We start from the raw sequence: 12728 nt of genomic DNA, 5'->3' as shown, positions 1-12728 counted from the left end.
AGTACTGGTCATCAGTATCTCTCTCTCATTAGACAATTTGTTTGATTCAAACTATGGCAGACTAATTAATATAATAGTGATTTGGATCGCTGGTCTGCGTTGCCCCCGTCCCTCCTAGAATCGGTTCGCATGAATGTCCTACCCAGGTTTTAATATTTAATTCAAACTACCAATTTAAATACCTAAATCAACATTTGAAGGATTAGACAATTTCAAAATTCATGGCAAGGAAAGCGCCCTCGAATAAAACATAAAACTCTCCCAAGGACTTACGGAAGAGGGAGGCCTTAATCTTCCTAACCTTAAACACTATTTCTGGGCTGCATAATTAAAATCATTGATTCCGTATACACAAAATGATGCTGATTAGATGGTTCAGCATTGAACAGAAGATGTGCATCGACCCACTTGCTGATTGATATTCCATCTCAGGGGTCAGCAGAGTGGAATAAAGTTACTCTTGACATTCGGAAGAGTCAGAACTACTTTTAAGTTACCAACCAACACCTCTATACTGCACTCTAGTATTAGTTATATTAACCCTTTACACCAGAAAGGAGGGACACACATCCTGACCTTGGTCTTATCCATATACATCAGCTAATTGATCACGCAGGAGGCACGGAGGCTGTTGAGTGTCTGTCGAGTGGGACAAGCAGCAGGACGGACCGAGGACAGGCCCGTCTCAGAGCAGCGTTCAATAGTAACTGAGACAGACTCGCTGAGCTTTCACCAGTTTAATGACCGTAGCTGAACCTGCAACAAACAAACAAACCATTTTGGGGACGCCAACGTCTCAGGCCTTCAGTCAGCGGGTCGTCTCCAGCAGCAGAATCCAGAGGGACACTAGGAGCAGAGACGGGCATCAGGACACCAGTAGGACACAAGAACCCAGAGGGACGAGCATCAGGACACCAGTAGGACACACCAAGACACAAGAACCCAGAGGGACGAGCATCAGGACACCAGTAGGACACAAGAACCCAGAGGGACGAGCACCAGGACACCAGTAGGACACAAGAACCCAGAGGGACGAGCACCAGGACACAAGAACCCAGAGGGACGAGCATCAGGACACCAGTAGGACACAAGAACCCAGAGGGACGAGCATCAGGACACCAGTAGGACACAAGAACCCAGAGGGACGAGCATCAGGACACCAGTAGGACACACTAGGACACTGCGTGTTTCAGGACTTCAGTCAGGTTCTGGTAAACGGTCGTTACTGGTTCCTGTGCCAAAGTCCTGCTTTTCTCTCCCAGTACCAGATTCCACAGCAGAGACTGGTCTCGGCCATGACAGTACACGACTGGGTGGGGACGGTAGCCGGGGGGGGGGACGGGGACTCACCACGGAGCGCCGGGGGGTGTAGAGGCCTGCATCAGCGCCGCCCTGCAGGCCACCGGGCCGCTGGTCTCTGTGGGGGGGGGGGGGACACATGTATGTTAGTAGAGCCGCCCCCCCTACAACCACTGATGCATCCAGTCACGTGTTCAGCTCAGACTCCCTCGTGTGGAATCACGTGGTGCTACAGAGTCACGTGGACTGAGCTCAGAAGGGTCCACGCAACCCCCGGCCTGAACAGCGACCCCTGGCTGCCCCAATTATCACGTTACATTACCAGCATTAACACGACGCGCGTACTCTGACGTCATCGCTTCCACTGTAAACTTCCTGCTGCACGGCAGAGCGCTGGATTTAGAATGTAATGCTAATAAAACTAGCATAAACCTTCTGCCAGCAGAGCGCGCTGCGATTTATCATTTACTACATCTGAAAGCTCTCGGTGCCAGCGGCCCCCCGTGCTAGCGGCCCCCCGTGCTAGCGGCTCTCCGTGCCTACGGCTCTCCGTACTTACGGCTCTCCGTGCTAGCGGCTCTCCGTGCTAGCGGCCCCCCGTACTTACGGCTCTCCGTGCTTACGGCTCTCCGTGCTAGCGGCTCTCCGTGCTAGCGGCTCTTCGCCCGACCAGCAAGGAGCCCCAGCGAGAAAGGAAGGCGGAGGCTCGCGCACACTTGAAAAAGCAGCGGACCGCTATGCATTATGGGATTTTCGTTTCTTTTTTCCCCCCCAATTCACATGAACCAGGTGCGGAGCTACGGCTGCGTTTGAGCGGGCACAGGCCCACCCAGGAAAATATATATACGCAGTATCCGAGTATAATCCGTTCCTGGGCCGAGCTCCTAACTCAAATCACTTGAGTCAAATATAAAATAACTGAGAATAATTTAATCCGTTCCGGCTGCTAAAAACACTCAAATCAGCACTAATAACAATGGAAAAAACGTTTTAACAGCTATATGGATACATACACAATGATAGAATAAATAATACACGTCCTGTATCTTGTATTGCTCCATCTTTGGAGGCAGCAACGACCAAACTCCAGGCTGGTTTTACCTCTCTGCCCTCGTTCATGCTAAGCTAAAGCAATGCTCTTTGTGCACTCTGTGGCCTCCTTGCTCTCTATTCAAACCCTCGAAGGTCTTTCCATTGAGTTTGTTGATACATATAAATATCGAGGCTTCTGGCTGGACAAAAATCTACATTTTAAAATTCATATTGATAACCTGATTAGGAAACTCGAGTTTACACTAGCTTTCTTATATAGATTAAATCTTCACGTAAACATCTGGTCACCATCTGATTCCTGTCCCAGATCGACCATGGAGATTTGCTTGTCCCACCACCTTGGCCAAACCTGACCCCCTTTACCAGGCTGCACTGAGATACATCTCAGGTTCGGGCTTTAGGACTCATCATTATACGTTATATAATCTGGTCGGATGCAGCGTTGCTATATTTTAGTGTATAAGGCCATTCTAGGTGAGCTGCCCTCGTACATCTGCTCCAAGTTTGCGCCTGTTCATAGCTCATATAATCTCAGGTCCAGCAGGTGGCTTCTTTTCAAGGTGCCAAGTGTCCGGACTGAGGCTGGAAAAAAGAGTCTCCTATTTGGCCCTTGGTCTTGGAATGAGCTGCAGACTCAGCTCAAGTTAGTCTCCATCATTTCTTGAACTAATTTTAGGCAAAACAACACAGAACTCCTTTCAAGCCGACGAGGACTTGGTAGCGGATGTAGCAGTCTGAACTAAACGTGCACGTTACGGTTCAGCTGAATTCCGTGTGGCCCTTTGTAGGGGTCCGATCGTCGGTTCCCCAGAGCAGCAGCTTTGATCCATTAAAACAGAGAACAGCAACATAACCAAACATTGTTATTTTATTATCTTACAAAGTAGCCATAGCCATTGCCACAGAGTATCACATGTAGACTACAACAGTAACACCAGTACTTCACATGAAAGGGACATTTAGACGTTAGACAAGTCAACATCCCGAATTGGCTGCTTCATTTCGACAGAGAACCATCATTTACAAGGACGACCGACTGTCGCCGCTAGCAACAACGTTTTTGTTGAACCTCCGTGTTCCTGAACCGCTACAGATGTTGAGGGAAGACATTTCCGGGTCTGTCAGAGGACAAAAGGTTCGGAACTGTGACTGAAGGGGACTAATGGAGGGACAGGATGAGGGAGGGGGCGGAGCAAACAGCGGGCACGAGGAATAGAGCCCACAACCTCCACCAGGTGGCCAGTATCTCAGTGGAACAGGGACAAGAACCTCATGGTGGTGTAACACCTTCAAGTTGTACAAGTACTGCAGCCTTGCTGCTGGGACTAACACTTTGAAGTTGTACAAGTACTGCAGCCTTGCTGCTGGGACTAACACTTTGAAGTTGTACAAGTACTGCAGCATTGCTGCTGGGACTAACACTTTGAAGTTGTACAAGTACTGCAGCATTGCTGCTGGGACTGTAACAGATTTAAAGCCTCCAGTTTTACTTCACAGACAAGAACCTCAGATGGACAAAGGAAGTGACGCATGTCCCTACAACAACAGAGACCGGATTGTAAGGCCCCGTCCGCAGTGAATGGCGCCGCCGCTCCAGACTACATTCCAGCGGCACCGAGACGTCACCCAGGCCTCAGCAGAGACAAGCTGGCGTCTCCGAGACGGACGAAGCTTCTCTAATAACAACCTGAATCATCGGTAATGCAGCAGAAAGTCAATGTTTCAGCCATTTCAATCGAAACATGATCGGACAGAAAAACGTCATCGGGGCCAAAGCGGAACAAATATTTACGCGTTCTGGAGGTTTGAAGCACGCTAAAGTAAAACCTCCAGAGGGCAGCGTTTCACTCTCCGGACTCACGGAGAGCGTTGGGAGTAACAGACTAGCAGCACACTTAAAGGGCCAGTAGGTGAAACGTGGAGACATTCAAAGGCGGGAAGCTGACGGCGTCTCCCAGCAGCGGAGACGGGCTTGGTTTTTGCTGCTGTTGGAGGTAGTTGTAAAGTCGTGGGACTGGGAGTGGAGGACGACTGTAGGTTCTGTTTGTCCCCTGAGGGGGCGCTACAGCAAGCCAACCGTCTCCACTTCACCCTGTCCTTTGCATTGTCCTCCCTCACCACGTCCTCGTACCGGTGTCTTCCTTGAGTCTGTGAAATGACGGATCCGTCCCGCCGTGGGACGTTTTAGCACAAGCCTCGTTTCATCGTGGAACCAACACTCCAATTGTAGATTGTTTTATTTCTCTTTGTCGTGAAATTGTAATTTATAAAACGAAGACCTACTGCAAAAGTGCTGCCCAGTTAGCGCTTGTTGTGGCGTGGCTGGTTCTGTCCCCGTTAGCGCTTGTTGTGGCGTGGCTGGTTCTGTCCCCGTTAGCGCCTGTTGCGGCGTGGCTGGTTCTGTCCCCGTTAGCGCTTGTTGCGGCGTGGCTGGTTCTGTCCCCGTTAGCGCTCGTTGCGGCGTGGCTGGTTCTGTCCCCGTTAGCGCCTGTTGCGGCGTGGCTGGTTCTGTCCCCGTTAGCGCTTGTTGCGGCGTGGCTGGTTCTGTCCCCGTTAGCGCCTGTTGTGGCGTGGCTGGTTCTGTCCCCGTTAGCGCTCGTTGCGGCGTGGCTGGTTCTGTCCCCGTTAGCGCCTGTTGCGGCGTGGCTGGTTCTGCCCCCGTTAGCGCCTGTTGCGGCGTGGCTGGTTCTGTCCCCGTTAGCGCTCGTTGCGGCGTGGCTGGTTCTGTCCCCGTTAGCGCTCGTTGCGGCGTGGCTGGTTCTGTCCCCGTTAGCGCTCGTTGCGGCGTGGCTGGTTCTGTCCCCGTTAGCGCTCGTTGCGGCGTGGCTGGTTCTGTCCCCGTTAGCGCTCGTTGCGGCGTGGCTGGTTCTGTCCCCGTTAGCGCTCGTTGCGGCGTGGCTGGTTCTGTCCCCGTTAGCGCTCGTTGCGGCGTGGCTGGTTCTGTCCCCGTTAGCGCTCGTTGCGGCGTGGCTGGTTCTGTCCCCGTTAGCGCTCGTTGCGGCGTGGCTGGTTCTGTCCTGGGCCGCCGGACCCGTCAGCAGCGCTGCTACAAACACAACCATGGTGACGGTGAGCATGCAAAGCGTCGTGTGACATTCATCGTCACGCCGACGTCTGAGTGCTGGTGATTGTCATTGAAGCGGCTCCGGTTGAACCGGGCTTGCTGCTCCTGCCCTTCTGGAGGCGAGACGATGCATCTCAGGTTCTGTGTTTGTGGCGCTGCAACAGGACGAACCTCAGAAACACGTCTCTATGCGTAGCCTCGGCTCGTGGTGCACGTTGAGTGATCCACAGTCGATTCTAAAATAGTTGGGTTGCTGAGTAAAACATTTTAAACAAGGTGGGACAAGAGGAACCGAAGACGAGGAACATTTGGAACATTCCTCTGGTGAACAGCTTCAACAGTAATACCATAGTTCATGACTGTTTAAGGACACGACTTTCTGATGGATTGAGACTCTGATGGAATTGGACTTTCTGAAGGATATGACTTTCTAATGGTTGAGACTTTCTGAAGGATTGAAACTTTCTAAAGGTTGAAACTTTCTGAAGGATTGAGACTTTCTAATATCTTGATACTTTCTGAAGGATTGAGACTTTCTGAAAGATTGAGACTTTAAGGATTGAGACTTTCTGATATCTTGAGACTTTCTGATATCTTGAGACTTTCTGATATCTTGATACTTTCTGAAGGGTTGAAACTTTCTGAAGGATTGAGACTTTCTGATATCTTGAGACTTTCTGAAGGGTATGACTTTCTAAAGGTTTGAAACTTTCTGAAGGATTGAGACTTTCTGAATGATTGAAACTTTCTGAAGGATTGAGACTTTCTGAATGATTGAGACTTTAAGGATTGAGACTCTGATATCTTGATACTTTCTAAAGGTTGAAACTTTCTGAAGGGTTGAAACTTTCTGAAGGATTGAGACTTTAAGGATTGAGACTTTCTGATATCTTGAGACTTTAAGGATTGAGACTTTCTGATATCTTGAGACTTTCTGAAGGGTATGACTTTCTAAAGGTTTGAAACTCTCTGAAGGATTGAGACTTTCTGAATGATTGAAACTTTCTGAAGGATTGAGACTTTCTGAATGATTGAGACTTTAAGGATTGAGACTCTGATATCTTGATACTTTCTAAAGGTTGAAACTTTCTGAAGGGTTGAAACTTTCTGAAGGATTGAGACTTTAAGGATTGAGACTTTCTGATATCTTGAGACTTTCTGAAGGGTATGACTTTCTAAAGGTTTGAAATTTTCTGAAGGATTGAGACTTTCTGAAGGATTGAGACTTTAAGGATTGATACTTTGATATCTTGATACTTTCTAAAGGTTTAAACTTTCTGAAGGTTTGAAACTTTCTGAAGGATTAAGACTTCCTGAAGGATTGAGACTTTCTGATATCTTGAGACTTTCTGAAGGGTATGACTTTCTAAAGGTTTGAGACTTTCTAAAGGTTTGAAACATTCTGAAGGATTGAGACTTTCTGAAGGATTGAGACTTTAAGGATTGAGACTTTCTGATATCTTGATACTTTCTAAAGGTTTAAACTTTCTGAAGGTTTGAAACTTTCTGAAGGGTTAAAACTGTAAGGTTTGAAACATTCTGAATGATTGAGGCTTTTTGAAGGGTTGAGACTTTTTGAAGGATTGAGACTTTCTAATGGCTTGAAACTTTGAAGGATTGCCCTTTTGTTTTTTATGTTTTACACAGCATCGCCAAAGGGTCACTGGTTCATTTCACGGGGCGACTAAATGCCGTATATGCGTGTGTAGATTGTTAGAGGGGCCCATAGTAGGGTGTAAAGGAAATGTTGTGTGCACTAAGCATGCTACATATACCCATATCATCATCATCATCATCATCAAAGACTGTTTTTGGAGAAATAAATAAAATGAAACATACCGGTACTGAGAAGCAGCCGTGTCCCATAGACGATGAGCAATAAAGTAAAAAAAAATATTTAAACACTTTTTCATCAAAATCTCATCTATACGTCTGACAGGCCTGTAGTGGCACTGCCCCATAGAGGGTGGGTCTGAGTGAAAGTGTGTGTCCCTTCACCTTCCCGAGGTTCTCAGGACTCCGCCCTGCCCAGAGGTTCTCAGGACTCCGCCCTGCCCCGAGGTTCTCAGGACTCCGCCCTGCCCCGAGGTTCTCAGCACTCCGCCCTGGCCCGAGGTTCTCAGGACTCCGCCCTGCCCAGAGGTTCTCAGGACTCCGCCCTGGCCCGAGGTTCTCAGTACTCCGCCCAGCTCCTCGTTCCGCCCTTAAACGCTGGTAATTGATGCCAGGCAGGCGCTGGGCTTCTGGAGTTTCTCCGGTTGGGTGCTTACAGGTTCCGGTAAAGAACGGAAGGTAAATGGGGGGACGTTGCCAGTAGTAACGCTAAGGTGGCCTGGACTCAGTGCCAGGTTCTGTCGACGGTTGCTCTCCACTATGGATGAGGTGTTTGATGCAAGGCTCTCCCTTGTTCTACAGAAAGAAACACAACGTGAGATTATTATGAGATCATTCTCAGTCCTGCAAGTCTTACAATGAAGAACAATTCAATCGTCTCTCAGATTTATCATCTCAAGAAAATGTTCTCTCAAAAGCTGTGATCATTGAATCAGCCTGAGCTGCATTGAAACGTTCGTTCCCTGTTATTGGTCTGAGTGAAACATGGCTCAGAGTCTGCCATGCCTGAACTCGCTGGCTAGAACTCCCCGGGATTCATCCAACGAGACGATCTTGACTTAAAGAGGACATATTATGAAATGTTTCTACACTATCACGGTAAAAACAGCGAAATAAACCGTCCAGTCAATCCTTCGTAGCTTGGGTAGGCCTGGAAGAAATCGCTCCCCTCGTGACGTGCACAAGATGAGTGTGCACGTGTGTGCAGGAGATAAACAGTGGCCACAATGCGGCCGACGGCTCGGTCTCCGTTCCTACCCTCACCTGAGGTCACGACCTTTGGGGAGTGACCAAAGCAACAAGGTCGTGGGTACGAGCGGCTGAAATGAGCTCCCTCCGTGGGGGGGGGGGGGGGGGCTCTCCCTTAGAGACGTGGTGAGAAGCTCCGTCCGGCCGCTGCTCGCGCTAGGAGCAGCAGGTGAGGGGGCTCGGGCATCTTATTCAGGCGTCCGGGGGGGTTTATGATTTAGAATCAGAAACCCTTCATGATTCTAAATATGTTTTATTACGCCCTGAGATTATTGCCGTCATCGCACCGTGTGTGTGTGTGTGTGTGTGCGTTTCTGTGTGTGCGTGTGCGTGCCTGTGTGTGTGTGTGTGTGTGTGTGTGTGTGTGTGTGTGTGTGCGTTTCTGTGTGTGCGTGTGCGTGCCTGTGTGTGCGTGTGTGTGTGTGCGTGTCTGTGTGTGTGTGCGTGTCTGTGTGTGCGTGTGTGTGTGTGCGTGTCTGTGTCTGTGTGTGTGTGTGTGTGTGTGTGTGTGTCTGTGTGTGCGTGTGTGTGTGTGTGTGTGTGCGTGTCTGTGTGTGCGTGTCTGTGTGTGCGTGTCTGTGTGTGCGTGTGTGTGTGTGGAGACGCTCTCCCTCTGTCTCCTACAGGAGTTGAAGAAGAAGAGCAGAGTGGGTAATGTTTATTTTTTGTGTAATGCTCTGGCAAAAATTGCCAAAAATGTTTTATTGTGTCCTGAAACGTCCCTCACGGTTACCATGGTAGCGTGCTCGCTGTGAACGTACTTTTGCTTCCTGTTTTAGAGCATCTCTGACAGAGCTGTGTGAGACAGAAATGAGGGACGCTGTCCTGCAGCATCTGTTTGAGACAGACATGAGGGACGCTGTCCTGCAGCATCTGATTGAGACAGAAATGAGGGACGCTGTCCTGCAGCATCTCTGTGAGACAGAAATGAGGGACGCTGTCCTGCAGCATCTGTTTGAGACAGAAATGAGGGACGCTGTCCTGCAGCATCTGTTTGAGACAGAAATGAGGGACGCTGTCCTGCAGCATCTGTTTGAGACAGAAATGAGGGACGCTGTCCTGCAGCATCTGTTAGAGACAGAAATGGGGGACGCTGTCCTGCAGCATCTGTTAGAGACAGAAATGAGGGACGCTGTCCTGCAGCATCTGTTTGAGACAGAAATGAGGGACGCTGTCCTGCAGCATCTGTTTGAGACAGAAATGAGGGACGCTGTCCTGCAGCATCTGTTAGAGACAGAAATGAGGGACGCTGTCCTGCAGCATCTGTTTGAGACAGAAATGAGGGACGCTGTCCTGCAGCATCTGTTAGAGACAGAAATAAGGGACGCTGTCCTGCAGCATCTGTTTGAGACAGAAATGAGGGACGCTGTCCTGCAGCATCTGTTTGAGACAGAAATGGGGGACGCTGTCCTGCAGCATCTGTTTGAGACAGAAATGAGGGACGCTGTCCTGCAGCATCTGTTAGAGACAGAAATGGGGGACGCTGTCCTGCAGCATCTGTTTGAGACAGAAATGAGGGACGCTGTCCTGCAGCATCTGTTAGAGACAGAAATGGGGGACGCTGTCCTGCAGCATCTGTTAGAGACAGAAATGGGGGACGCTGTCCTGCAGCATCTGTTTGAGACAGAAATGAGGGACGCTGTCCTGCAGCATCTGTTAGAGACAGAAATGAGGGACGCTGTCCTGCAGCATCTGTTTGAGACAGAAATGAGGGACGCTGTCCTGCAGCATCTGTTTGAGACAGAAATGAGGGACGCTGTCCTGCAGCATCTGTTTGAGACAGAAATGAGGGACGCTGTCCTGCAGCATCTGTTAGAGACAGAAATGGGGGACGCTGTCCTGCAGCATCTGTTTGAGACAGAAATGAGGGACGCTGTCCTGCAGCATCTGTTAGAGACAGAAATGGGGGACGCTGTCCTGCAGCATCTGTTAGAGACAGAAATGGGGGACGCTACAGTACAGTCTATGTTTTTGTACATGTTCTTACCGTGGCGAGTTGAATCCGCTGTCCACAGTGACAGAGCTGGAGTCCATGCTGTCCAGCCGGGCAGCGTGAGACGCCTGCCGGTTCTGACTGGGCTCGGCAAGGTTTGCTTTAGCACCAGTGAATGTGAGAGTTCGTTCAAATCTTCGTTGCAGGTCCCTCTCTTTCTCTCGCTCGAGGAGCCACTGCATGGTTCCTGCTCCACCACCTCTCATCCCAACAAGTCCTCCTCCAGGCTTCATGTCCCCTCGACTTTTAACCCCCGCCTCTTCGAGTTCATCATCATCCGAGACATTGTAGTAGTCGAATGAGGACTCTGCAGCACTGCTTGTGGGCTCGGTGCCCTGTGGTGCAGCAGGCGGTGCAGCCACCAAAGGCTTGGGAATACCGAAGGCCTCCTGGGAATGAAGTGCATCGCAGGACGAAGAAAGAGCAGAAGAAACAAGGGCCTGGGACGTCCTCAGAGAGCTGTAGCCAGACAACGGGAGGCTCGGAGGAGGTCTGAAGAGGGTATCTTTGCTAAACACCTCTTTACGTTTCTCCTGACCAGAGGAGGCACTGTGGGGAGGATGTCCATTCGGAAGGGGGACGTCCGGGATAGAGAGCGGTGTCGGAGGCAGTCCACCCTTAAATCCCTTATTCTCTACAGGATGAGGCGTCTGTCTGTCTGCCTGCCTGTCCGTGCTTCCGAGCTGTAAGCCCTCACGGCTGCTTCTGGTCAGAGATCCCGGTGCTGGCAGGGGCGTGTCCGAGGAGCCGGCAGACTGGAAGTGCTCGTCGGGACAGACTGCTGTGGTCAGTGGCTTCGGTGCGTCCCTGCTCTTGCTGTTCTCTAAAGCCCTACCAGCATCCAACCCGAGAGAATCCCCAGGCGGTGAGCACCGGGAGTAGTGGCATGAGCTCTGATTGGCTCGCAGGGTCCCATCGTCGGTATAGTAACGGCTCCGATCGTCATAATAATCACACGGCCCAATCAAGCCAGGTCCGAGCGGTCCCTTGGAATTGTCCATTGATCTTGAGCGTTCCTTGGCCTTGCTGCTGCGTTGGGTCCGGGACCTCCTCTCCTGCGTGTGGGAATGCGAGCGGTGGACTTTGGACTGCTGCGCTGTTGGGCCGTGGCTCGGCTCCGGAAATGGTATTTCTGTTCGTCGCTTGGCGAGCTCTCCCGACACATCCCACTCTGGTGCGACAGGCACGCGGGCGGAGTCGAGGATGTTGGGGTTGCTGTGTGCCAGGTGAAGGCGGGCTCGCTGCCGATCCATGGCCAGCGCCTGTTCCCTTGGAGACCGAGCCAGCGAGGACGAGTACGCTCTGTAGTCCCTGTCAGTAAGCTCCAAGTGGAAACCATCACTTGTCTCGCCGCGGGACCCCCGAGTTTTGCTGTGCGAGCGGCCGAGTTTGGTCTGAGACGGCTTCCTGTGCCTCCCCCCACTTCTTCTACTCCTGGAGCTCTGATTGGCTGACGACGCTTTGCTCCTCTGGACACGTTCTTCTTCGAGACGCTTCATGACCGCAGTGTGTCGAGCGAGGTTCTCCATGGTGAGGTCAGGGTTGATTCTGCGGATGATCTCCATCTCGATGTGGCGAGGCAGCTGGCTGGGAGTCTCCTCATCACGGAGCGGCCACTCCTCAGGGGGGAACTGTGCAGAGAAGGTGGCGAGCTGCTTGGACTTGTCCTTTTTAAAGCTCAGACGGAACAGCTTCAGGCCAAACTTACGACTCCCCGTACCGTTTCCTCCACCTGTTTGTTTGTCTGTCTCCACAGCTCCCCCCCCGCCCGCTGCAACCCGATGCTTCGTGGCCGTGTCCGCTTTGAAGGGAAATGCGAGCGCACTGCGACTCTTTTCTGTGTTGCCCCTGGCCTGGTGAGGGGGCGTTTGGGAGGGTGAGCACGCTTCCCGGAGGTCTTTGGGAGATCGGGACTGCAGGGTGGTCTGGTGGCTAGGGGGGTCTTCTGCACGGTAACTGTTGAAAAAGGAGTCCCCGCCCCCCCCACTGTGGTTTTGGCTGGACTTTTGTGCTCGATCTCGCACAATTCCAGAAGTGGATAGAGTAATGGCGCCAGACGGAGGTGAAGTCCGCTGCGTCTCCTGCTGCTGGTGCCGGTCGGGGGGCCGCTCATCTACGTGGTACCACTTGGAGCTGCTTCGGGTTAGGCTCGGCGTGATGAAGTATGTCTGAGGGGTTACGATAACATATCCATCGGCCGTTGGGTAGATCTTCCTCTCACGGACCAGCATAGTTAGTGTGTGATGCAGAACCTCCTCCGTCGGCGTGGGAACCCCTAAGTACGATCGGAGACAAGAGGCAGTTAGAGCAGACACTTCCCTTGTTCTAACAAACATTCTGTCCCTTTTGTCCTCTTGAGATTGGTGTGTCTCAGAAGGACGGTGACTGAGCTCAGATAGTGGCTTCCTGTTAAACGCTAATATGAGTGTTTAGCTTGTATCCTGCTCATGTACTGAA

General features: G+C 51.1%; 1 protein-coding gene and 1 long non-coding RNA gene across 2 annotated transcripts in view; both read right to left on the bottom strand.

The window, feature by feature from the left end:
• Positions 1 to 730: 730 nt before the first annotated feature.
• On the bottom strand, positions 731 to 1983 carry LOC137894645 (uncharacterized). Its single transcript, XR_011105521.1, has 3 exons — positions 1859 to 1983; positions 1351 to 1417; positions 731 to 846 (listed from the first exon to the last, which is right to left on the bottom strand). It is a non-coding gene; the product is annotated as an uncharacterized lncRNA (long non-coding RNA).
• A 5637-nt stretch (positions 1984 to 7620) lies between these two features.
• stox2b (storkhead box 2b) overlaps positions 7621 to 12728 on the bottom strand; it is a 17224-nt gene continuing 12116 nt past the window's right edge. Inside the window, exons 3-4 of the mRNA XM_068740502.1 lie at positions 10266 to 12546; positions 7621 to 7825 (exon numbers count right to left, since the gene is read on the bottom strand). Of these exons, the coding sequence (XP_068596603.1) occupies positions 7621 to 7825; positions 10266 to 12546 (2486 nt within the window). The remainder of the gene's footprint in view (positions 7826 to 10265; positions 12547 to 12728) is intronic.

The sequence above is a fragment of the Brachionichthys hirsutus genome, chromosome 6, assembly GCF_040956055.1.
Source record: "Brachionichthys hirsutus isolate HB-005 chromosome 6, CSIRO-AGI_Bhir_v1, whole genome shotgun sequence".
NCBI classification, from domain to species: Eukaryota; Metazoa; Chordata; class Actinopteri; order Lophiiformes; family Brachionichthyidae; genus Brachionichthys; species Brachionichthys hirsutus.
The sequence above is the reverse complement of the archived record's forward strand: the minus strand, read 5'-3'. Positions and strand labels throughout refer to the sequence as shown.